General features: G+C 44.5%; 1 protein-coding gene and 1 long non-coding RNA gene across 2 annotated transcripts in view; one reads left to right on the forward strand and one right to left on the reverse strand.

The window, feature by feature from the left end:
• Positions 1-1,084: 1,084 nt before the first annotated feature.
• On the reverse strand, positions 1,085-8,964 carry LOC128326655 (uncharacterized). The gene is made up of 3 exons (XR_008308172.1): positions 8,828-8,964; positions 2,172-2,275; positions 1,085-1,114 (listed from the first exon to the last, which is right to left on the reverse strand). It is a non-coding gene; the product is annotated as an uncharacterized LOC128326655 (long non-coding RNA).
• A 3,907-nt stretch (positions 8,965-12,871) lies between these two features.
• NAA15 (N-alpha-acetyltransferase 15, NatA auxiliary subunit) overlaps positions 12,872-27,355 on the forward strand; it is a 55,742-nt gene continuing 41,258 nt past the window's right edge. Inside the window, exon 1 of the mRNA XM_053253871.1 lies at positions 12,872-13,345. Within this exon, the coding sequence (XP_053109846.1) occupies positions 13,292-13,345 (54 nt within the window). The 5' untranslated portion in view covers positions 12,872-13,291. The remainder of the gene's footprint in view (positions 13,346-27,355) is intronic.

Below are 27,355 nucleotides of genomic sequence, written 5' to 3' on the forward strand. Positions count from 1 at the left end.
ATGTTGTTTAATATCTACATGAAACCACTGGGAGAGATCATCAGGACATTTGGTGCAGGGTGCTATCAGTATACTGATGACACCCAAATCTATTTCTCCATGTCAGCATCATCGGGAGAGGGCATAACCTCCCTAAATGCCTGCCTGGAGTCGGTGATGAGCTGGATGAGGGATAACAAACTGAGACTGAATCCAGATAAGACGGAGGTACTCATTGTGCGGAGTCGGAATGGAACTCGAGAGACGATTTTGATCTGCCTGTTCTGGATGGGGTCACATTTCCCCAGAAAGCTTTAAAAAAGTCTTTAAAGATGCATCTGTTCACCCAGGCTTTTAATTAATATTGTTTTAATGGTTTTAATGCTGTTTTAAAATATTGTTTTAAAAATTTAAAATTGTTGTAATGTTTTAAACTTTTTGTTTTTGTTTTAACATTTTTTTTACTTTGTTTTTATTGTGTTGTGACCGCCCAGAGACCTAAGTTTGGGGCGGTATAAAAATATTAAATAAATAAATACATACATACATACCAGTACCTTGGCATTAACAAGGAATATGTAAACAATATGCTATGGCAGTGAAGCAGGCTAGAATGAGGAGCAGAAAAGGGCAGCATGTCTGATAACTTGGGGGGAGGCTTCAATTAACTGGCACAATAGAAAGTATTTTCACTGACCACACATCACTTGATTTAGAAATGTGTTCATCTGCTTACTGCAATAATTCATAGTAGTTCTTACTCCAAAGCAGGAGTCCTTGCTCTGCAGCAAGCACTCCTGTTCCAAACTAAGACGTCAATGATCCTACTCATAACGATCCTACCATAAAATACTACCCATAGTATGTTATGCTACTTTTTAAAAGTAGCATAAAATTAATATTTTTAGACCAGTCCTTAGGATACAAAGCCAGAAGAGAAACATTTCTATGGTGCCTACTGTATTTAAAGGAAACAAATGTTATTAAATCTTATACTAATAGGAACAATTTGTACTAAAAATAAGCAAAGCATATAGTTTCATTTGTATACTAACCATTGAGACCACCACTACAATCCTCGCTCTGCTTTCCTCCTTTCATATTCTGCTATGTCATCATTATGCTCCTTGTAGATCTGAAAGACAACATACTTGCTTTAAAAAAAGGCCTACTGACTGAAATAACTTACAGTTATTTCAGAAACTCAAATCTCTCAGTAGCTTTGCCAACAAGATGTGACCAAGAGTTATTTGATTAATCATATATTCAAGAATAACTATTATTTTTGAGAAAAAAATATATAGATTAAGGTCTTTGAAAGCTTCTATTGTTCTCATACTTTTGAGGTTCCACTAGATCTAAAGTAGCAAAACAGACTGGCATTGAAAGGCCTAAAAATTCAATGAATGAATAAAATAAGCAGATCTATCCAATTCATGTGGCATCCAAATAATCAGCTGTCAATTATCCTTAGATGACTGAAACTTAATTCTCTTTAGATAGCAAACTCACTATCTGTCCAGCAGAATCAAGAATCAAGAGCTGGTCTTGTGGTAGCAAGCATGAATTGCCCCCTTTACTAAGCAGAGCCTGCCCTGGTTGCATTTTAATGGAGACTATATGTGAGCACTTTAAGATGCCCTTGGGGATGGGGCTGCTCTGGGAAGAGTACCTGCATGCTTGCATGCAGAATGTTCCAAGTTCCCTCCCTGGCATCTCCAAGATAGGGCTGAGAGAGACTCCTGCCTGCAACCCTGAAGAAGCTGCTGCCAGTCTGTATAGGCAATACTGAACTAGATGGACCAATGGTCTGACTCAGTATATGGCAGTTTCCTATGTTCCTAATACATTTGCATCAGCATTCCTTTCCCAATGTCACTCGAGTTGTGCCTAGACAAATATATTTAGAATTACAATATAGATTTTTAACTCTTGGTTTGAAAAGCTGTAGCAAGATTAGAGGGTTCACTTCTCTCAATGTGTTAAAGGGGTTGTATATAGCATGCTTCCAATTCTGCACAAATTTCTATTTCCATGGAACAGCTTGCATGTAAGTGGTTGCTTAGGACTCCTGTGAGAAAAGGAGCCAAGCACAAATATTCACATTTCCTTTATCAAGGAAAGTGACTAAAGAATACTTAAATTTACAGTGTTTCTAATAAACTGTTACATTTATCATAGATAATTCTTACCATTGCCCATATTGCTGCAGAGGCACCAAAAGCCAGTCCAACTCTCAACCAGTTAGGATTGTTTGGATCATGCTTTCTTGCAATGAATGCAGAACGAGATTGTGCTAGAACATACAAGTTTACAAACATGTGTTAGTTCAATGAAGGGTTGTTCCCCCTATTTGTTCTAAACGCATGCTTCCACCTGATGCAGATTAAAGGAAGGAATATCTATGCTGCAGTGAAAACCATTTTAACCAGTACAAGTATTTTTTAAGAAGAAGAATTCCACAACCACTACTTGAACACATGGAACTAATGAGAAGGGAAAACTGGGGAAAGTCAGATAATAGGTGATAAAAAAGTCTTAGTTGTGAAGCAGTACAGAAGAGAGTACTTTGTAAAGCATCACATAGCAGATTCCTCTCTATTACAGGCCAAGGAATACAGGTGAAACTCGAAAAATTAGAATATCGTGCAAAAGTCCATTAATTTCAGTAATGCAAACTAAAAGGTGAAACTGATATATGAGACAGACACATTACATGCAAAGCGAGATAAGTCAAGCCTTAATTTGTTATAATTGTGATGATCATGGCGTACAGCTCATGAGAATCCCAAATCCACAATCCCAGAAAATTAGAATATTACATGAAACCAATAAAACAAGGATTGTAAATAGAACAATATCGGACCTCTGAAAAGTATAAGCATGCATATGTATTCAGTACTTGGTTTGGGCCCCTTTTGCAGCAATTACTGCCTCAATGCGGCGTGGCATGGATGCTATCAGCCTGTGGCACTGCTGAGGTGTTATGGAAGACCAGGATGCTTCAATAACGGCCTTCAGCTCTTCTGCATTGTTTGGTCTCATGTCTCTCATCCTTCTCTTGGCAATGCCCCATAGATTCTCTATGGGGTTCAGGTCAGGCGAGTTTGCTGGCCAATCAAGCACAGTAATCCCATGGTCATTGAGCCAGGTTTTGGTACTTTTGGCAGTGTTGGCAGGTGCCAAGTCCTGCTGGAAAATGAAGTCAGCATCCCCATACAGCTCATCTGCGGAAGGAAGCATGAAGTGCTCCAAAATCTCCTGATAGACAGCTGCGTTGACCCTGGACTTAATGAAGCACAGTGGACCAACACCAGCAGATGACATGGCTCCCCAAATCAACACAGACTGTGGAAACTTCACACTGGACTTCAAGCATCTTGCATTGTGTGCCTCTCCATTCTTCCTCCAGACTCTGGGTCCTTGGTTTCCAAATCAGATGCAAAAGTTGCTCTCATCAGAAAAGAGGACTTTGGACCACTGAGCAACAGACTAGTTCTTTTTTTCTTGAGCCCAGGTAAGACGCTTCTGACTTTGTTTGTTGTTCAGGAGTGGCTTGACAAGAGGAATATGACATTTGAAGCCCATGTCCAGGATCCGTCTGTGTGTGGTGGCTCTTGATGCACTGACTCCAGCCTCAGTCCACTCCTTGTGAAAGTCCCCAACACTTTTGAATCGCCTTTTCCTGACAATCCTCTCCAGGCTGCGGTCATCCCTGCTGCTTGTGCACCTTTTTCTTTCACACTTTTCCCTTCCACATCACTTTCTATTAATGTGCTTTGATACAGCACTTTGGGAACATCCAACTTCTTTTGCAATTACCTTTTGAGGCTTTCCCTCCTTATGGAGGGTGTCAATGATGGTTTTCTGCACAACTGTCAAGTCAGCAGTCTTTCCCATGATTGTGATTCCTAATGAACCAGACTGAGAGACCATTTAAAGGCTCAGGAATCCTTTGCAGGTGTTATGGATTGATTAGCTGATTGGAGTGGGACACCTGGAGCCTAGACTGTTGAAACTTTTCACAATATTCAAATTTTCTGGGATTGTGGATTTGGGGTTCTCATGAGCTGTACGCCATGATCATCACTATTATAACAAATTAAGGCTTGACTTATCTCGCTTTGCATGTAATGCGTCTATCTCATATATCAGTTTCACCTTTTAATTTGCATTACTGAAATTAGTGAACTTTTGCACGATATTCTAATTTTTTGAGTTTCACCTGTAATAGTATGCAACAGGATTTTTGGAAGTGGATTTTACATTTTAAACATTTTATCTAAGAGGGTGATCAACAACAGGAAGAAGACAGAGAAGCTTTTAAGCACAAAGCTATAAATAGGCCAGTAATAAGCTTCTCAGCTATTTCAATGCCTTATTAAGATAAACACAGTTCCAGTTGTTCCCCAAGGTCTAGCCATATTCCAATCAATAAAAATTTGATCTAGTCACCCTTCTTCCTAATTCTATTTCCTGTTGAAGTTATTTCTCTGTTTGAGCCATAGTGATTGTGAAGGCTAGATTTTTTAAAGCCAATCTGTTAGGAAACAAGTCAAATCCTATTTCATAGGATATGAAACCTCTGGTCATTTTATAGACCAAGATATACTACCTCATTTTTTCTTAATTCAATCAAACCCAAACCTGATCCATTACAAATGTTTTAAAGGTCACTTTGTACATATAGTGTACATTTGTACAAATGTACATATATTATACATTTCTAAGTATCCATGCAAGTCACTATCAGAACATGGTATAAGGGCAAGAAATATAACTATCTTGCTCAAGCTAAGCAGGTCTACATCTGTCCAATGCCTGGATGGGTGACAACTTGTGAATGCCATACAGCTATTTTTGAGTTTCAGCACAGAAGAAAGATAGATTAAAATTAAAAGAAATAAGACAAGGAATGAAGGAAAGCAAGAAGCAAGGGAACATGTTATCCATCAGAGAAGAGGTCCTCAAAAGCAAAACAAGAGCTGCTATTCATGGCATCTGGTTGGAAGGCAAACAAAAGAGGACATCATGATGGATTACAGGATTGTCTATTTACCACAGGCAATAATGGATTCAAGATGCATCAAAACAGATTTAGCTGGGATATAAGCAATATAAACATATATGGTTACATTTTATTAAGTCAGACAATGGGTTCATCCCATTTCCATCTACTCCAAATGACAGAGGTGCTCCATGATCTCAGGCAGTCATCCTTCCCAGACAGTCCTATTAACCAAGATCCTTCCATTTTAAAACGCAGATACCAGGGATTCAGTCTACATGCAAAGAACACATCTTATTGCTAAACCACTTAAAGAACATGTTACTGAATTAATGGTGCAGCAGAGAAATGACTTGATTAGCAAGCCAGAGCTTGCCAGTTCGAATTCCCGCTGGTATGTTTCCCAGACTATGATTGGGCAGCAGGGTGGATTTGATTTAAATCAAACTGATTTAAATCACGATTTAAATCACTAGCAGGGTGGATAAAAATCAAAAAAATCCGATTTAAATAAAAAAAATCAAATTTAAATAAAAAAAATCAGATTTTTTAAATTTAAATCGGATTTTTTTGATTTAAATCGGATTTTTTTTTAATTTTTATCCACCCTGCTAGTGATTTAAATCGTGATTGAAATCAGCTTGATTTAAATCAAATCCACCCTGTTGGGCAGATACCTAGATTGGGCAGTAGTGATATAGGAAGATGCTGAAAGGCATCATCTTATACTGTGCGGGAGATGGCAATGGTAAACGCCCCCCCCCCCCCGTATTCTACCAAAGACAACCACAGGGCTCTGTGATCTCCAGGAGTCGACACCGACTTGATGGCACACTTTACCTTTACCCAGAGATGCTCTAAGGACCAGCCCATGGGGATCTGGCCCAGTCCTCCGCTGCCTGGGGGCCCTCCAAACACTCCCCTCTGGGCCAGTCACTTCTCTCTCAGCCTAACCTACTTCACAGGGTTGTTGTGAGGAGAAACCTAAGAATATATTACATTGCTCTGGGCTCCTTGGAGGAAGAGTGGGATATAAAAATGTAAACATAAATAAATAAATAAATAAAATGATGGCAGCAGTTGCCCACAGCCACCCCAGCAACTGCGCCAGTAGTGCCGGCACCGGCCATCTGCGCAGGCTGCCGCCGCCACAGTAGTGTGTGGGAACAGGATTACTATTTTTATTCGATTTCTATACCGCCCTTGCAAAAATGGCTCAGGGTGGTTTACACAGACAAATAATACATAAATAAGATGGATCCCTCTCCCAAATGTGGGGGGGGCTCCACTACTAGCGGCCTCTGTGTGTTCCGCCACGACAAAGCCCGAGTGAGAGGACAGCTTGGCAGAGATCCTGACTGCTGCTTAGGGGTGGGCAGCTGCCTGGCTGCATGCACGCCCCAGCCCCTTTCTCCCACCTGCCTGCCTCATGCAGGCTGTGAGGAGGCGAGTGAAGGAGCAGCAACTGCTGCTGTGGCCACAGCTTCCCTTTCTTTTGGCTCAGTAAGGCCTCGGAGTGAGTCAGTTTCAGGGCATGTGCTTACTTGAAGAACTGCGCCTCAGTCCCCAGGGTAGCGGTGGCACACTGCTTTCCCTTGGCCAGGAGAAGCTGTCCTCAGGTCTTCGGGGCAGTATGGCGCCAACAGCCCCTCCACCTTGGGCACTGCTCTGGCTCCTTCTCCTTTTGCTCTTTGCTATAGTGCCTTCCAGATTGAATATCTCCCAAGCGCTGCTGCTGTTCACTCCCAGAGCACCAGGATTAACTTCACCTTGGAAGCAAGCGAAGGCTGCTTCCACAGGTGAGTGACAAAGGAAGGCGGCGCAGAGAATTGGATTAAAAAAAACCACAGGGCCCTGCAGGGGCTGAGACACATGGCACACATGTGAGCAACTCGCCTTGCTCTGCTCCCACCACACGTGGGAAACCAAGCTCAGTTTTGGTTGCAGCTCTTCTCCCCTACAGCACACAACGCTGGCAGTCTGGGTGTGGGGGGTCAAGTGCCCGGAACAAATACCCCACAGACTGCATTATTGTTCCATGTCCAAAGTGTGGGGTGGTCCACTACCACCCCACACTTTTTGCAGGGCATCCTATCCAATGTTAGGGGTGCCTAAATGCATAGGATTGGACTATTGGTTTTCTAGACTAGACAGAAGATACCACCCTCTTCACCCAGGAGCCCTTGGGTACACCAACTGTACTTGGTGTGTGCTGCTGACTTATCAGTAAAAAGGAGTGGCAATCATGGAACTGTGTTTTTAAAATAATAAAAGTAGGGAAATCTGCAGTAGGGAAATCTCCAAAATTCTTGGAGTATATTGTGACATGAAACAACAAATTATTGTTCCTCCCAACTTGGGAAGAAATTAAGGTCTGTGAATAACATGAAGAATGATTGTTGCCTTGATACTAGGGTTGGCACCTTGTTTTCTGATGGTATTTGTTTATTCAACATGTGGAACATTTCTTTACAACAAGTACTTTTGCCACTTAATTTTTTCCATGTATACAGGAACATATTTAATAAATGATGTTTTAGCCAGCATAAACAGAGGTGCATTTATACCTGGACTTCGGAGCTGAAATCCAGGGCCTCCACACCTGTGTTCTCTCTATTTCTTTTTTAATATGTGCACGCGATGAGTTTTGCTCTGGGCAACAGTATCAAGACAGTCTGTGTGCACATGTATTCAGAATGGGACCTTCCTGATTCAATCTGAGCAAGATCTAAAATTAACTGAGCGGACATCAAAAAGCTTGTGTGAGCTGCACGGGGAGCAGTGTGCGATTGTGACCTGTGCCAGGTGCTTTAGAAACAGAGGGAGGGAGTGGGGAAAGAAATATGTGAGATGGGAATATGTTAAGTTGTGTGTTGAAATGTTTCTGCTAATGAATATTTGCATAATATTCATAATATTGTACACCGCCCAGAGCCTCTGGATGGGGCAGTTTATAAATGTAATAAATAAATAAATAAAATAAAATAGATCTTTTGTATATTCTTACATTCAGTTCAGTTGCTGTTTGTCTCCTCAAGAACCCATGTGTTAAAAATACTGCATGTGTCAGGTGTGTGTGGAGGGTGATGAGGTGTAACTTGGGGGTGGGGGGGCTCCAACAAGGCGGAGGAAGACCCTCCAAAGGTTTTTAGGTCTAGACTCCAAAACTACCAAATCAAATCAAAATCAAATTTTTATTGTTACGGTCATTCGACCAGCAAAACATAAGTTACAAAAGTGAACTTGGTCAAATAAAGTAATAAACTGTTAAACAAAGATTACCTAGGTGCACCTCTCTGCCTTTACCGAATTAAACGATCCAGGTCTCAGTTGGCTTCTGGCCAGGGATGTAGCTATAATTGAGCAGAAGGGTTCAAAGAACACGGCCCCACAGCTCTTGAGAGACAAGAGAAAAACGAAACAACAACGGCTACCAGAACCCAAGGGGTATACTCGTGGGTAACCCAGAACTTGGCTTGAAAAACCGCCCAAGAAAGCTAAGAAAATCCCGCTTAAAATTTTTCATCAACGAAGCGAAAGTTGACTAGAAATCAGCTTTTGCGAAACACTGCATAACTAACCATGGTCCACCAAAGCCCATTCAATTCTATAAGAATATTTTCCCAGCTACGCTTCTTTATCCGAGCCTGCATCAAAAGAAAAGCGACGGTGCTGATACCGCTCCGCTTTAAAGGAACTTTACGGGGAGCGACTAACGACGACCAGGGCCTTGTACTAAGCACAGCGACTTCAACAACGAAGAAAACAAGGCACTGTTGGGACTAGGGGAAAAGACAGAAGGCGAAGGTTACAGGCAGGAGACTCGGGTACAAGACTCACACGTTCACGCAACAACAGCGGAGGAAAGTGGGAACCGAAAGGGGACGCCTCACGGAGAAGAAGCCCCTTCCTTTCCCTCGCACAGATTAGGCAATGATAACAAGCCTATGGGACTCACTCGTGGTCAGGTTTCTTCCAGACAACTGCAGAAAGCGCCCGGCAGCCTGTAAGGTCGCCGCCATCTTGAATGCCTTTTCTACGGTTCCTAGAGCGACAGAGCCAACCAATCAAAGGGATGGACTATAAATGTGATGAGCACGGTCGGCTTGGGCGGTAAGCGCGCCATCTAGTGGCAATTTGGCCGGCAGACAAGCAGGAACTGTAGTTTTAAAAGCTTTTTTTTTTTTTAACTGTTTTGCTGCTGTGCCAACAGTAACGAGAGCAACTTTAAAATAATCATGACTAGGCGACCCGCACAGACCATTTGTGCACTCTTTGGGGCCGGCTGTTCCCCCCTCCCTCCTGCCCCACTCTCCCCCTCCCCCTGCCCTACACTCTCTTGCCCTCCCTCCCCTTCCTGCCCCACTCTCTCTTGCCCTCACTCCCTCCCTCCCTCCCTCTCCTGCCCTACTCTCTCTTGTGCTCCCTCCCCCGCCCGCCCCACCGCCTGCCTTCCCCGCCCGCCCCACTCCCGCTCACCTCCCCCGCCCGCCCCACTCTCGCCTGCCTTCCCCGCCCGCCCCACTCCCGCCCACCCCACTCTCGCCTGCCCTCCCCCGCCCTCCCCACTCTCACCCGCCCACCCCCGCCCTCCCCACCCCTCTCGCCTGCCCTCCCCCGCCCACCCACCCCCTCCTCCGCTCCCTCTCGTCCCCACTCCCCCCGCCCACGCCACTCTCGCCCGCCCTCCCCACCTGCCCCACTCTCGGCCGCTCTCCCCCGCCCACCCACCCCTTTCCCACCCACCCACTCTCGCCCACCCTCCCCACTCTCGCCCGCCTGCCCCACTCTCTCCTGCCCTCCCTTTCCCTCCTGCCCACCCTCCCCTCCTGCCCACCCTCCCCTCCTCCCGCCCCCACCCGCACTGAGAATTTTACCTCATCAGGCGGCGGGCGGCCATTTTTGGCCAGAGCTCACCGCCGCCACAGGCCATCCTTACCGGGTGCCCGGTGGCTGAAAAAGGCCCTGCTGCCACCATTCCTCCTCCCGGGTGGCGAACAGAAAAGTCCTGCTTCTTGTTTCCCTCCCGCCCCAGCCTCCAATGGGTTCCGGGGCTGCGCCCCGCCACCCGTTTCCCACTCACCCCCTTACCCTCGGCCAAGCCAGGCTTTGCCCCCGCCACCGCCTCCTCCCCCTTACCCGGGACGGTCTGGCCATCATGACAACCAATCCTCCTGGGTGCACCTCAGCCTATCAGGTGCCTCCGCCGCCCAGCCAGTCATCTGGGTGCCGGGATGCACATTCTAAAAGCGCACTCAGGAGGATTAAATATATAGATACTAGCAGGGAAATATCTAATTTTTCATGGTTCCAAACAGTGTTTTCAAGTTTGTAAATGAAGTTGTTGCACTAGAAGGGTTTTCATAAGTAAAAATTGGGTACTTGTGTCTTCCAGTCTTCATTATCTCAGACTTTGTAATAGCCTGAAGCTTGAATGGGTCTGCCAGTACTAGGAGTGCACCTGTTCATGCACCTGTTACATAATGAGTAAGGCAATGCAAATCGAGCCACACAGACCACCCACCTCCCTCCACTGAAACTCTGGAGGGTCAAGATTGGGGTCAAAAAAAGTTTGGGGAACCACTCCAACAGACACAGATACTCAGTGTCTGTAGGTCTTTCTTACCTTACTCATGTATCCGATACCTTAATTTATTATTTATCAAGTTCAAATTAAAAGTTATTTTAAAAGCTAAAAACTGAAAATTATAAAAACTAAAAACCTACTAGATATAACCAAAGATGAAGCATTAAAAAGCCTCCTTAAAAAAAGTGTGTCTTTAGTTGTTGTTTTAAAAACACTGAGGGAGGGAGCATGGTGAAGCTCTTCAGGGAGGGCCTTCCAAAGCCAAGGGGCCACAAATGAAAAGGCCCTGTCTCTAGTACCCGATCTCTGTTAGTGGCAGGGCCATGAGCAGGGCCTGAGACAAACTGAGAGCCCTGGCAGATTCATATGCATGAATGAGGTCTGAAAGGTTAACTAACTAATTTAAATCTCAACTAATTTAATTAAAAAGCAAAGATGTATTCATCTCAGAATAGGAAGCACATCTGTCAGCTGTCAGATTTCAGAGGCCTGCTGATAGCTGGCCTATTTAACCTCATGATTCTCACAATTTGAACACTGCTTATCTGAAAACAATTTAACACCTCCTTGAACCAATTTATTGTTTCCTAATACCTCCAAGAAATCAAAAGAGATGGGCTGGACACCAAACAGCATCTCTACTGTTGCAAGAATGCTGTGGCACAGCTGGTTCTTCCAGTGTTTTGAACTTCGTATTGCAGGCAGGCAGTGCAGGTGTGGAAGCACAACTTGATATTTGCATTTATGGTGAAAGAGGAACAGGAAGTCAGCACAGACAAGACAAAGTACTTCATAGTTTCTTTACGAAATTCTCTAAGCACATGGCGATAGCTACTAGCTTAGACAGGATTTAAAAGAGGATTAGACACATTCAGTCTATCAACAGTTATTAGCCATGAGAACTATAGAACCTTCAGAAGTAAAATAGCAGCTACCATGGGGCGGGGGAAGCGGGGCAGAAGAGAGGGAGGACAGCAGTGTTCACAAGTTTTTTTTTATGTCCGCTCAGTTAATTTCTGCTCAGGTTGAATCAAGAAGGCCCCATTCCAAATGCACATGTGCACACACTGCCTTGATACTGCCTCCCAGAACAAAACTCATTCCGCACACCAATGAAAAAAATTAGAGAGAAAGAACACTGGAGGACAGTTGCTTGGGGGCTCCCTACAAATATGTAGCCCATCAGGAACAGGATGTAGGACCTTTGGTCTATGTAGCAGGGCTCTTTTCAATTAGAGGTAAAGTGTGCCGTCAAGTTGATTTTGACTCCTGGTGCCCACAAAGCCCAGTGGTTTTCTTTGGTAGAATACAGGAGGGGTTTACCCATTGCCTCCTCCCGCGCAGTTGAGATGATGCCTTTCAGCATCTTCCTATATCGCTGCTGCCAGATATAGTACCAGCAGGGATTCAAACCAGCAACCTTCTGCTTGTTAGTCAAGCATTTCCCAACTGCACCACTTAAGGTGACCTCTTTTCAATTACATCCCAGCAATACCTCAAGTTTGTTTGACTGATTGATTAAGTGCTGTCAAGTCGGTGTCGACTCTTAGCGACCACATAGATTCTCTCCAGGGTGATCTGTCTTCAACATGGCCTTTAAGGTCTCTCAGTGGTGCATTCATTGTTGTCCTAATCGAGTCCATCCACCTTGCTGCTGGTCATTTTTTTCTTGTCTCTTTCCTTCAACTTTTCCCAGCATCATGGACTTCTCAAGGGAGCAGGGTTTTCACATGTGTCCAAAGTATGATAGTTTGAGCTTGGTCATTTATGCTTTGAGTGAAAATTCTAGATTGATTTGTTCTATGATCCATTTGTTTGTTTTCCTGGCTGTCCATGGTATCCTCAAAAGTCTTCTCCAACACCAAAGTTCAAAAGCCTCAATACTTTTTCTATCTTGCTTCTTCAAAGTCCAGCTTTTGCATCCATAAGAGTGTCACGGGAAAAACCATTGTCCTCAAGTTTACCATACCAGTTTTCAGTATTAACTCATGGAAGAAGAGCATTGGCGTCTGATATAACAATAGGCATGGAACGGAATAAATGAACTACTACCAGGGTCAGTTTTGGATTAGGGTTTAGGGTGCAGTAGTTGGAACCATTTCTGCTGTCACAACGAGCAGTCACAATGATCACTCTATTTGAATTTTGAACACCACACACACAGAGCAAGGCTCTTCTCTCCGCGCAAGCGCGATGCGTGCACAGCACATTGCTCAGCATCCTCGAAGGACGCTGCGCCAAGCTTCCGACTTGCTTTCTAGCGAGCCCAGGAGTAGACCGGGGAGGGGGAAATGGGGTCAAGGCGCATGCGCACCAGGTTTGGTGACCCGGCTGGGGAAGCCCTCAGTGGCGGCCATTTTGGCGGCGCCTCCTCTCTCCGGCCTACTCAGTTACCACGTGAACCGCCGGCCGCCTGGGGCTTGCCGCGGGGTCAGGGGTAACCGGGCTCAGGCAGGGCGGCTGGGAGAGGCCGCGCAGAGCCGGAGACAGAGAAATAGTATTAGCGGAGTAGCAAACCAGAGTCTGCTGGAGGTGGTGGTGGCGGCGGCGGCGGCCTGGCGGGGAGCTCCTCCCGGGCGGCGGCGGCGGCGGCAACAGCAGCGGTGATTGAGCCGCGGCGGAAGGGACCTGGTCCACTGACCCGGAGCTCGCAGCGGCGAGGAGAGGCGGCGCGGCGGTGGTGGCGGCGGCCGTAGGGAGCAGTAGCAGCAGAGACAATGCCGTCGGTGAGCCTTCCGCCCAAGGAAAACGCGCTCTTCAAGCGCATCCTGGTGAGTAAAGGAGAGCGGCAGGCCGCTCCGTGGCGGAGCCTGCTCGCCCGGGAGGGAGTCGGTATGAGGGACCTCCGCGCTCTCGCTTTCCTCCGAAACTGGGCCCCCGGTGGTGGCTCGCTTGCTCTCCCGAGCGAAAAGCCATCTCTCTCCCCCCCACTTTCCTCCGCTTTAAAGAGGCCGGCGGGAGCGGGACCGGAATGCCCGCCAGCCCCAGCGCTGCACTTCCTTGGCGGCAGTGAGCGAAGCCGCGCTGACAGACGCCCCTTCCACCCGCGGGGCTCCCGGGCCGAGCAATGCTCCTTGTTCCAGAACCGCCTGTGGAACGTACCGGGCATTCCTTCCTCCAGAGCCTCTTGAACCTTCCAGCGTGGAAGTGGTGTCTCTCTTGGGAAGGCGGCTGAATTGAAAGCAAGGCACGTACGCTCCTTGTGCGAAGAAAAGTTGCGTGGCAAGGAAACGGCACTGGGGCTTGTAACTTTTCAGTCCTCGCTTCTTGTCTGTTCTCATTCACGTAGGAGACTATGAGATGCGGGGGGCGGGATTGCTTGAGAGAGAAGGGGGCTCATACAGTGCTTCCATTTAATGGAGCACTAACGTTCAACCCCCGAGGTCCTAGTTTTTCCTTACTGTAAGCTCAGGATATTTCCAAAACTGCTTTAGCAGACACTTCGTGAAACCTGTATAGTTTCAGTTACCTCAAGCTGCTTCAAATTCCTGGAGAACCGCAGCCTTCTAAAGAGAATGAGTTCAATGAGGAACAGTTGTGTGTGCTTTCCTAGTTGTTAAAGTCTTGTTTTTAGCTACTGTAAAATAGTCCCAGTCTGGCCCAGTTTTTCCAAATGTCAGTTAAACTTTCTCTCTACTTGGGTGTTAACTTTAGAAAGTGAAGTGTGTTTCCATTTTTAGAATCTGTGTGAAACTTAAATGCAGGTTAAGTCCTGCATTTCAGTACAGAAAGTTGATCAGCCTCATGCTGGTTTAGTCTGGTTTAGTCCTTTTAAAATCATTGATTGTAAAAAAAAAAAATTACCTGCAAAGTAGAGAACTGAAAATACAGATCTTTTAACTATTGGTCGAGGATGCATGATATTATCTGCTTAAGCATAAAAGCAGATAGATTTCCCCGCTGAATATCTGTTCTGAACCAGCAGCATGTTGGTTCATTTGCTTTTGAAGATATGGTAGAGTATTGTTGTCATTTGGATTGATAGCACTAAGGTACAGGACTAGTAACTGGAACCACATAGAAAGGATAACTTTTTCTGCTAATAATATATTCTCGCATACATTAGCTAGTATTGTTTGAAAATATATGTTAAAGAAACAACTCTGGGTGGGGGGATGCAGCTGCTGCTAAGTAGTTATATTCCTGACATTTTAATAAATAGTAAATAATACAAAGTATAATCTAGCCACAGAGGAGTGCTTTCAAGTTCTGTTGACTTCACTAGAAGAAACCTGAGCATTTGCTGGACTGTGTCCATGATATTTTAACTTCAGATTTTGTACTTATCATAACTGGTGTTCTGAAGATTTGCATTGTTAAGACACATTCGTCCAAATGGCCATTTTGGCACAAATGGACAGTATGAAACATAAGGAAAACATTTTCTCCTTTTCTTAACCACATGATCATCTTGTAGGTTTATAGAGGTGTGAACACACAGAGAATATGTTATGTGGAGATACACAAGCATGTGATTCTGTTGGTTATATTTTTATATTGCTCTTCCCTGGGAAGCTTAGAGCGATTTACTCAGGGCATTCCCACTAGTCTCGGACCCTGCACTGATCAGGTCTACACTTTCTAAGTAATGGATCTGTCATTAGGATCCATGGCTGAGATAGGATTTGGAGTAAGGTCTGAGCTACCTCTGAATCACTTAGGCTCATAGTAAAATTAGGGAGTGATCATTGCTGCATTGTGGTCATGTCTTTATTGCAATTGGGAGTAGGCTTTTGGAACAACCTGTTAGGCATAAGATGAGGAACTTAATGTAATCGGTTCCTGTCCCAACTTGTTTCTGTACATTTTAATACTATTATGCAAATAGCAGGTCTGTAAGATGTTTTTATCAAGCATATTTAAGGGATGCTCCCAGATTCTTTATCTTCTGGAAAATTCTAAAGTTTCCTAGTTTCTTGTTCTTGAGTTTCTAAAAGCTTTTCTCAAATGTAGATCTAACAACAAAGAGTTGTCACTGTTGTCACATCATAGGCTTGCTTTCTGCCATGATTCTAGAATTTTTGTCTTGTGTTTTTCAGTGCATGTATAGTAATTTGAATGTAGATGCAAGTATGTTCCTTAAGTATGTTGACACTTCCAGGAAACTGTGTGAGCAGAACATGCTGTGGGTGTGAGATGTGATATACAACTTTATACTTTGATGTATACCTAAAATTTTATCGACATACATCTCTAGGCAAATATGCCTGGTATGTGCAATTTTCTGCCGCACCCCACATTTTGATAAGGTAATCATTGTGTATATTGCATGCATGTTGGACATTGCATCAAATGCAAGGAGATGTAGGGCTCACTGTGTTCAGTTGCTGAAGGTGCTCTTCAGTTTGAAAAACAATGTATTTGATAATTAAGGCAAAATTAAAATGGATCACATTGTCTTATGACTCCTGAAACTGGCGGTAGAGGCAGTGTACAGTAAGGTAGTAACAAGACTCAGACGTGATTCCTTGCCCTCAGATTAGACTTCTAAATGCTGTATTGCCAGTTCAGAATCAAGAGGATGCTGGAGAATTTCTGGTGAAAAGGCAGGTCCTTTTGTAACATGTAGAAGAAAAAGGGATCTGTTGACATTTTTGGCCATGTTTGCCTTCTGTTTTCAGAATGCTAGAGAGATTTGTAATCATCTTACAAATTGATTAATGAATGATCTTTAGAAACTGTTTATCAGTGCAGAAATCCTGTTACTGATAGTTCAATTTGCTTCATTGTTCTTATCCTACTGTGAAACAGTGTCATATGTTGTAGCAGTACAAATTTCCTTTGCCTTGTAAATATGTCAACACAAACCAAGACAAGTGAAAAGGCTACTCTACATTAATGTGTTTTAAATCCATACTGCCACTGCCTCTTTAGGTGTACTTTTAGATGTACTAAATGAAATAAGAATAATTAACACACAATATTATTGGAAAACTTTGAAAAATGTGAGATTCTATCTTCAGTAGAGAGTATTTCTCTTCGCAGACTGTGCTAAAATCTTTGTATCCTCAATGTATATACCGTACTTTCACAAAGAAGGCTTTTGGCATAACTTTCCATACAGTGCAGTAAATGTAAAACTGGATACTTATTGCAAGAAAAGTGTTATATGCCAGTATAGAAAGCAGAAAAAGTGCATGAAATGACCAGCAGCTTCATGGTTGGTATTCCCTGTTATAATCAGCCTTAACATCTTGTATCAGCAGTCACTTCTGCTGCTGTTAAGATATTGGTTGGAACAGGGTTCTTGTGAGGACAAACATAGCCAAGTATACCACTTTAGGCTCCTTGGAGGATAAACTTAATGAATGAATAAATTAAATCATGATATTCATGGGATCACTTTTCCATATGATCCTTTTGGGCATACATGTGGAAATGTTACATAGAAATTATTGGCATCACTTTAGCAGAAGTGATTTCATGAGCTAGTTATAGAAAGAGTCAAGGTAAACAGTTGGAGTGATAGGGTATGTGAAGCACATAGTTTGGAAGAACTGAGAGAACACTACAACAATGCAAAAGAGACCCAGGTGTACCTTTTTAATTGCAAAGAGAATCTGAGAGCTGCCAGAAAATGAAAAACACAGGAAAAGCTTTATAGCTGTAAAGATGTTAAAAGTTGATAGTGCTTAAATGTAACACCTGATACGGTTGACAGAGCTATATGATGGTCTTTATACCATAAGTACTTGCCGAGTTTATGATTGCTGCAGTAGATCTCAGTAAATCCAGTCAGCTGCCTTGCTGCTTCTTGGACCAAGGGGATAACTGTAACCGGCTCATTGATGTCCACTTGGATTAGAGTTGTCACATGGGGAAAATGAAGGTCGTAAGCATTTCTGGTCACAGGAAGAATAAACAAATATGAAGGGATATGTTTTCTATTGTACTGACCTAAATACACTTAACTGGAAGATTAGACTGACATAATTGATGGTTGTTTCAAGTGTCAATTTGACTGTTGAAACTGTAATTAAACAGTTAAACAAGGACATTTCAGTATGTTACTAAACTGCCTCTGATCTCCATGAGTCTTCATTTCATTATTGTTCCGCATACTAGAGCCACAACAATCTTTTCTTTAATCCAAAAGCTTAGTAATATGGCTTAGTTTCAGTGACTCTCGAACACTTATTGCATATTCCCTATCTGTTGCCTACATTAGTATTCTTGCATCTGACATGCACAAAAAGGGATTCTGGAGGTGGAAGCTCATCCCCTGTTGTCCTAACAAGCATTACATGGCCTCTCTCTTCTGGCTTTAACAGCAGCAGTGAAAGGTATACAGCTATCATAGTGCATTGTGGCACTTTGTTGTTGGATGTTAAGTTATTAAAGGCTGCAAACAAGGGGAAGATTGCACGGCTGGCTTGTATTTAAGTCAAATATAGGTATGCATGGATGCAGTATTTCAGTTTTCCTTACCTAAAAGTAATGAGCTGGATTCTAAGAAGGTTTTGGAGAAGAAGAGATCTGGATTGAAGAATACATAGGGGAAATAATATGAATTGAGTTGCAGTTAGCTTCATAAACTAATTAGTAAAAACAACTGGCAAGTAAAGGATGTCAGTTTTCAATGGATATAACTTGAATTGTGACATTTGTGTAATTTATAATCTAGGACAAGAAAAGCAGATCATTAGTCTGAGAGTTTAATTTAAATTTGTTTGTTCTTGTCATTCAACAGATAAATGATTCCAACAATGTTCAGCTTTCAAGATATTGATTTCTGTCTCTGTTACAAATCACAGCAAATAATGTGATAACGATACATAGTTATATAAGTCTATTTGTATTTCCTTAAATCTGGAGAACTTCTTCAAAATGGGTTATTAAAGTGCATTCTGTCTTGCTTGTTGATAGCTGTTCAAAACATGAAAACAAGAAACAGTCAGAACGGATCTAAAAGCATATGAGAATGACCCGGTCAGTTGTTCTTGGATGCTCAGGGGCAAAGCCAAATCTTTGTACAGGCCTACAAGGAAGTCTCTCTATCTTGAAAACACAAAGAAAGGGGACCAGCCTGATCTCCCTAGGGAGATAATTCAGTGGCACCACTGAGAAGGCACTGTCTCTTGTGCCTGCCAATTCAGTTCAGCGGGACCTTCAAGATTGAACTAAGGGCGCAGGCAGATTTGTATGGAGAAGGTGGTCATTAAGGTATTCTGGTCCTAGATCATTTAAGACTTTAAAGTCTTAGAAACACTTTAAACTAAGCCCAGAAGCACACTGGCAGCTGAAGTAGCTGGAATAAAATTGATGCCGCATGTTCCAGCCAGCTTGCTTCTGGAAGCTGCACCAGGTGAAGCTTCTGAGCTGTCTTCAAAGGCAGCTTCATAGAGAGTTTGTTACAGTGATCTAGTCTGAAAGTAACCTCCACTGAGGCTGGGTCTGGCTTCTCCAAATAGAGGCATTGCTGGTTGTCAGCCAAAGCTGGTAAAAGGTGCCCCTGAGCATTCAGGAACTGACTGGGTCATTCTCATATGCTTTTAGATCAATTCTGACTTTTTCTTTGTTTTCCAGACTGAGGTCCCATGTCGAGGGGGAAAAGGAAAATGACTGTTTCAGTGTCTGCCCCCCACCCCACGGGCTTTACATCTCTAATTAAGCCCCAGCCTGCAGTATGGGTTCCACCTTTACATTTTTTGCCATCTTTCTCTTTTTCACATTTTAAAGGGATAGTACTTGTAAGATTTCTCACCCTGCCAAAACATGAAAAACTGTGGTGCTGCCACTACTGGTGCAGCCCATCTAAAGTTGGACCCAATTGTCCTGACCCACTAGTGTATCCCAACCCAATAGTTTGACAAATAATTTCCAAGTTCTCTTCTGCATTTGACACTTTAAGAAAGTATAAACATATTAATCATAACTAGTTTGGCATTTGTTAGAGTCAAGATTGATAGGCAATCAATAAAGCAAGTGTATGTACTTAACTGAATAACTTTGCACTTCCCTAAGGCAGGATTTGTCAAATCCTGGAAAACAGCTCACCAAGGCACTTAGAAATTACTGTGTCTAGAGAAAACTGGCTCAGTGATTGCTTCAATGCAATTCTGCCCGCTGACGCCACTGTTCTTTCTACTGTCCTCTCTGTCACCTCTTCTCCCTTCCCACCATCCACCTGGGTGCACTGCCGCCTCCAGATTCACCCTGTAGGAAAATGGGGCCAATTCCCTTTTTGCTTGGATTAATGTTCCAAGAAGAAGTTGGCTTGCAGGAATGACCACTGCTGCTCAGTGTGGGCAAGGAGGGCTCAATGGTGGTAGGCAGTAGGGATCAGTTGGAATTCGTGGAAGAAGGCACCTGAATTAGTTCCTTCACAACCGTAGATAAGTTAGCCGGAAGCAAACTTGCAGTTGCAATACGGTCAGCAATTAACTCTTACTTTTTCATTCATATTGCCAGAGTTTAGATCTTTAAATGTGCTTTATGTTGTAACCTGTCACATTCAAATAGTCTTTCTCCACTTGCAATCTAGTCTTCTACCTTGCTCTGTCAGCTCCCGCAGTTCTGAATACCATGGAGCTAGTTTTGAAGCAGGTTGGAAAGGATGCTTTGGTACAATTGTTTCTACTGCCCTAGGAAGCTCCTTATTCCAGGTCTCAACCAGGGCATCAACAATATTTCTGGATGAACCAAATATAAACCCAATAGGCTTTTTGAAATCCTATTGGATCTAATAATCTTCTCGGGCAGACTATCTTAATAGGTCTTTCACCCCTGCAGAGGTGGATTGAAGTAGCAAGCCGAACCTTAACCAGTTGGTGGTGGTCCATCCATGACAATGGAGGAAATCACAGGAATTCCTACCTATGGAACACCACTCTGATCAGAGCAAAAGACCAAATCAAGCGTGTGGCCAGTGGTGTATGTAGGTGCTAAGACCACTTGAGATAGGCCCATAGTTCTCATGGCTGCTATGAACTCCTGAGCTGCACATGATTAACTGGTCCCAAAGTGAACACTGAAGTTGCCCACATCACAAATCTGGGAGACTCAAACACCAATTCTGCAACCGGTTCAGTCAGCTCAGTTGGGGACTCTGTTGGACAGCAAGGTGAACGGTACACCAACAGAAGTCCCAGTCTATCTCTGGTCCCTAGACTTAAGTACACACATTCAGTATGGGTGTTTTCCGTGACTGGGATCCCCTAGTAAGCAATATATTATGCTTATAGATCGCAGCCACACCATCACCCTGCCCATGGCCACTCACCTGTTCAGTAACTGAGTACCCAGCTGGGAGAAGCTGGGACCAAACTGTGCCACTAGGGATGTGCATGAAACTCGTTTGGCACTCCTTTTCTGGAGCTGGTTCAAAATGCTGGTGTTTGAGCTGGTTTGGAAGCCGGGGAGGTGTTTACTTTAAGGGACAGGGAGGATGCTTCCTACTTGCCCAGCCCTGTCCTGCCACTCTTCCCCCCCCCCACCCCGTGCTCTCCCAAAAAGTGTGGGCTTGGGGCTGCAGCGTTCCTCCTTGCAGCCCCGTTCAGCATCGCCACACAAATGGCAGACTCGCATGTGGGACAGAGATGGTCAAGTAGGAGGCACCATCCCGGGAGTGCACAGATCCAGTTCAGTGCACATCCCTATGGGCCGCTAGCTTCTGCCAGCCAGGTCTCCATCAAACATACAGGTCTTCTACAGTTAAATCATGGATATTTTCCATTTTGTTTGGAACTGACCTGGCACTACCAAGGAGCACTCTGAGATTCAGTGGGTAGTTGGCACTATCCCCCAAGGTGAGCTGGCAGAACAACTGGAAGGGGAAACGGCTATTAGGTTTCTGCTTTCTCTTCCCCTGTAATAGCTTTCTGAACTGCCAGTGCCAAGTGTTCTTCTGTTTCCACCACCTCTTGAACGGTCATTCCCCTATCATTGAACTCACCCCCTGAATCCTTATCTCCAGACAAATCAAGATATATTGAAGCCACTAGCCCTATACAACCAGCATAATCCCTTAAAATGTCTGGGCAGTAATCTCACCCCAGACCTCAGTCCCACCACCAAAGGCCTGGCCACCAAAGGGGACTTCGGTGGCTGCTCAGCTTTGGCCCTCCTGCAGATGTTGGCCTACATCTCCCATAATCCCTGGCTATTGGCCACTGTGGGTGGGGATTATGGGAGGTGTAGTTCAAAAACAGCTGGGTGGCCTAAGTTGAGCAGGCCTTCTGTAGATATTTCAGAAGCAGCAGAACAGATGGGAAAAAATAAAATCCTGCACACACACCCTCTCAGCTCTCAAAGTTTTAGCTGTGCCTCAGACACTCCTTATATTTGATAAGTTACAAATATGTACAAGGGCTAGCCATGTACAACACTGATGAGTTTTACTGTGAATTAGGTGTTGCTTAATTCTACAGGGCAAATTTCTAATAGAAAGCATAGGAAGCTGCCATAGACTGATTCTGACCATAGATCCATCTAGCTCAATATTGTCTACACAGACTGGCAGCACGGTTCCATGTGGAAAAAAAATAATTTCCGCTGTTTCGGGGTGGCCAGTAATGATTTCTCAGGTCATTTCTGGCCACCATTTTGAGGAAAGGAACCATTTTGTGGCTAATCTGTTTAACACCGCACCCCCCGCACCCTGGCAATTTGTTGCTGTACAATGGCACAGTTGGAACTTTTGGCCGACATTGCTGAACCGCTGGAGACCTGTAGACAGTGTTTTCTCTGATTTTTTTTATCTGTGTCCAGAATGAGTTTTGTTCTGGGTGGCAGTATCAAGGCAGTGTGTGTGCACATGCATTCAGAATGGGGGCTCCCTGATTCAGCCTGAGTGGGATTTAAAATTAACTGAGCAGACCTCAAAAAACTTGTGAGCATGCACACATGCACATGCCTTAGAGCAGGTCTGCACAGCGTGCGGGCTGCATGCGGCCCACAAGGCCTTTTTTCTTGGCCCCCAGGGCTACACTTCCCCTTCCTCCCCCTGCTGCGAACCTCCTTTAAACCCCCCCCCTCCAATTCCAGCCCATGCGCAGCCGAGGAAATGGCTGAGAGTGTGTGTCCTTCTACCCCCTCCCTTCCCCTCTTCTCCCCGGCGGCAGCAGCAGCAAATAGAATAAAATAGAGAATAAAGAATAGAGAATAAAGAGCGACGCTGGAGCCTGGTGTTTCACCCCGTGTTGCTTCTCCAACTGCATCTGCGAGTGAGGCGAACGCACCTGCAGTTAAGAGACTTAACTGCGCAGGCGCGCCTCGCATTTGGGAAGCGACGCAGGGCCAAACACCAGGCCCCAGCGTCGCTCTGCTATCTGCTGCTGTGTGCCACCGTCGAGTGGTGGTGTAGAGAAGGACACACATGCACCCCGTAGCCATCCCTCAGTGACTTGACTCGGCGGCGAGAAAAATGGTGCTGGTGATGAGGTGGGAGGAGGACGCGGGAGGCGGCGGCCGTACCCTACAAGGGAGCCTGATGGTGGCGGGCCCTGACAGAGGGGGCGAGCGCAAATGGTAGGCAGGGTGGGGGCCCAGCGGGGAAGAGAAAGCGTTGCCAGGACGGGAGGACGACGAGGACCTCCGGAATGACGGTGAACAGACTCTCTCTCTCTCGCCAAGACTGCTCCATTCTCTCTCTCGCCAAGACTGCTCCATTCTCTCTCTCGCCAAGACTGCTCCATTCTCTCTCTCGCCAAGACTGCTCCATTCTCTCTCTCGCCAAGACTGCTCCATTCTCTCTCTCGCCAAGACTGCTCCAAGACTGCTCCATTCTCTCTCCCCCTCACAAGACTGCCCCATTTTGGTAGAGGTGTAAAGGAAGAACAATGCATTTTATTATGTATTTTGTACAGATTGCATTAATTTAAATTAATTCTTGCCCGGCCAGAACTTCAAAAGTTAAATTTTAATTAAATTCATTTTAATTAATTTCAGTTTAATTTGATTTAATTAATTAATTGATTGATATTAGGTGTTAATTTAATAATCAGTACCCTAAAAATTGACTTTGGCCCCCATGAGCCATGTCACGGTCAGTTGCGGCCCACCAGGTCATTTGAGTTGTGCAGGCCTGCCTTAGAGGGAACACTGCCTGAAGAGCATGGTAGGTATTTCAGGCCATTTCCCCCATTTTTCAAGCCTCCAAGAACCTAACCTGCCCACATCCCATTGCCGGAATGCCTTGTTATCTGTGGTTGTAGCAGAGAACAGAACCTCCACAGATAACTGGGTTCATCTGTAATTCAAATACTTCTTTAGTGGGAAGGGTTGAATGCTTGTGTTAAAAGTACTAATTGTATAAAGATGATTGCATCCTTGTTTGATATCCTGGCTCATTTACAAGCTGCTGTTAGAAAAAGCCAGGATTTGCTGGGCTCAGGCACAACAAATAATCCTGGTTTGTGTTAAACGAGGAATGGAACATTTTCTCCCTTCCTGCACAGAAGGGAAGTAGGAATGTGTAAGCCTGAGGTTCATGACAGTACCACAGAGCCTTGGTTTAATCATGTTTTAATATGATTCCTAAACCCAACTGTAGTGTGTTTGAATTGTTTAGACAGCTTTCCCATTGTGTTTTGTTACCTGGAGTATCATTTGGAGCCATGGTGTTGTTTTCCAACTGAGCACAACACTTTAGGGCACACCCTGAAGAGTGACTGATAGAATCTCTGGGAGGGTCCCCTACTGAACAGAATCATGAAACAGCTTACCTTCATTCTGGTTAATGCTGTTTTAGCTATACAAGATCTGTCATAGATCGAGTAAATGTTGGATGGTATTGGAAAATAGCTAGTGACTGGACTGACTGGAAAGTAGCCAATTGAATCCCATTTTCAAAAGAAGATCCAGGAAATTACAGGCCAGTTAGCTTAACATCTGTTTTGGGTTAACTGATGGAAAACGTAATTAGAGATAATGTTAAACATATAGAAGAACAGGCCTTATTGAAGGACAGTTAGCATGACTTCTGCAATGGTATGTCTTGCCTTACTAACCTTGTGGAGTTCTTTTGAGAGTGTCAACAGGCATGTGAATAAAGGTGATTCAGTTGACATAGTATACTTGAGCTTTCAGTAAACTTTTGATAAGGTCCCTCAAACCTTTAAGTAAACGTAGCAGTCAAGTGATTAGAGGTCAGGTTCATTCATGAATTAGTAACTGGGTGAAGAACAAGAAACAGAAGGTGGGAACAGTTTTCACAATTGAGTGTCCCAAGGATATATATTGGGCCCAGTGCCTTTTAATTCATAAATTATCTAGAAATTGAAGTAAGCAGTGAGGTGTCCAAATCCAAAGCAGATTGTAAGGAACTTCAGAAGGATCTCTCCAAACTGGAGCAGTTAGCAACAACATGGCAGATGCAATTCAGTGTTAAGTAAATGTAAAGTGATGCACATTGGGGCAAAAAACCCCAACTTCACATTTACATTGATGGAGTCTGAACTGTCTGTGACTGTCTAGGTGAGGGGTCTTGGGGTTGTGGTGAATAGCTCACTGAAAATGTTGATTTTGTGTGTAGGAGCTGTGAAAAAGGCAAATTCCATGCTAGAGATCATTAGGAAGGGGATTGAAATTAAAACTCCTAATATTATAATGCCTTTAAATAAATCAGTGGTGCAGCCACATTTGGAATACTGTGTACAGTTCTGGTCACCATATCTCAAAAAGGATATTGTAGAACTGGAAAGAGGTGGAGAAGAAGGCAACCAAGATGATCAGGGGGCTAAAACATCTTCCTTATGAGGTAAGGCTACAAAACTTGGAGTTATTTAGTTTAGAAAAAAGATGATTAAGGGAAGGCATGATAAAAGTTTATGAAGTTATATGTGGCTTGAAGAATGTGGATAGGGAGAAGTTCTTCTTTTCCCCTCAAAGTAGGAGGTCACAGCTTACAAAGGGTTAACTTCCACATCTTGCGGCCAGTAGACATGTTCAGGAGGTATGCCTCCGAATACGAGCTGCAGAGGAGTAGCGGCAGGAGAGGCAGTACTCTTAGTTTTGTGGTTTCCTAAGGCATCTTCTGGTTGGCTTCTGTGTGAAACAGGATGCTGGACTAGATAGGTCTGATCCAACCAGACTGGTCTTATATTCTTATGTACCAAGTAAATTGTAGATTGTAATAGGCAAAAGCGCATTGGGTGATATCTACACTAACTTTGCATGTACCAAAAAACATTGTGTGTGTGTGTATAATATTGGAGCGCGCCCACCCACCGCCCCCATTTCCACTTTTCTTTGCAGGCCCAAAAATATTGCTGACAGTTTTATGACTCTCGGTGACATATAGTTTTCGGAAGCACAGCAAGCTCCAGAAGGAAAGGAAAATAAGTGAAAATCACCCATTCTGTGCATACACAAAATGTTTTAGTGTGCACATTAGTCTGGATGTGATTCTGAAAACAAATTTGTAATAGCAAAGACGGTCTAAATTTATTTTGAAAAGCAGATACATTTGCTTATTTGTGACCTTTAAAACTGAAAATTTGCTGTTTGTGCTATTGTGTGTGTGTGCATAGATTGTAGTGGCTAGATCCAATGCATATACTATACACCATTTATACCAGGCAAATTGAGCTTGCTTCAGGTATAAGGAAAATGCATTGTGAGTTCTCTATTTGCCATTAAAAAACAGCCTGTATTGTCCCTTCTTCTTGGATAAATGCCTAGTACATGATCTGTAGTAGCAATACTCTGCCTTTATGAAATAACTACTTAAAAGTTCAAAGACCTACATCAAAGACCTACTTCCAGTAGGTTGTACTTAAATGTATATGCTTAAGTACAACCTACAGGATTGGTCTTGTGGTAGAAAGCATGACTTGTCCCCTTAGCTAAGCAGGGTCCACCCTGGTTGCATATGAAAGGTAGACTAGAACTGTGAGCACTATAAGATATTCCCTTAGGGGGTGGAGCTGCTCTGGGAAAAGCAGAAGGTTTCAAGTTCCATCCCTGGCTTCTCCAATCGAGCTGAGAGGGATTCCTGCCTGTAACATTGGAGAAGCTGCTGCCAGTCTGTGAAGACAATACTGAGCTAGATAGACCAATGCTCTGACTCAGTATATGGCAGCTTCCCATGTTCAGTTGTACTTCCCGTTGTACTTCCCGTTGTACTTAAATGTATATGCTTAAAGCCATTTCAGATCGAGAGTATTTAAAACTAGCTGATCCCACACAGAGCATCTGTGCGGTAGTACATTCCCCTCTCCCCAAGCCTTCTGCTTCAGTCGCCGGTCCCCCACGCCAGGCCGCTTCTCCCCCCCCCCACCAGGCCGCTTCTTCCCCCCCTCCCTACCAGGCCGCTTCTCCCCCCCCCCCCGCCAGCGGTTTCTGGCTGGCTTTCAAGCCGGCCCGTTCCCTCCTGCCACCATCTCCTTTTCCTGGTGGCCCAGCCACCTCCTCACCCCACCTCCACCGCCTCCCCACATCCCATGCGGCCAGGCCTTGGTTCTCCCCCCAGCCCCAGTTTCCACTCTTCCCGTCGGCTTCGCCCTTCCTCCTCCTCAGGGCGGCGGGTGAAGCCTTCTGGCTTTGGCGGATGAAGCGGGCAAAGCCTTCCTCCTCTTCAGGGTGGCAGGGCTTCGCCCATCCTCGTCTGATCGCCCTTCCTCCTCCTCAGGATGCCAAGCAAAGCCTTCTGGCTTCGGCAGTCGAAGCCTTCCTCCTCAGGGCGATGGGGCTTTGCCCACTGCCTGTCCCCGTCCGGCCACCGTTTTCTTCTTCATCAGTTGCTGTGCTGAGCAGTACCTCTGCCCTGCCTTTTCATTGGTCGTGGCTGCAGCGGGGGCTTGGTTTGCACACATCCCCACGCATGCTGGCTTAGATAATTA

The sequence above is a fragment of the Hemicordylus capensis genome, chromosome 5, assembly GCF_027244095.1.
Source record: "Hemicordylus capensis ecotype Gifberg chromosome 5, rHemCap1.1.pri, whole genome shotgun sequence".
Lineage (NCBI taxonomy): Eukaryota > Metazoa > Chordata > Lepidosauria > Squamata > Cordylidae > Hemicordylus > Hemicordylus capensis.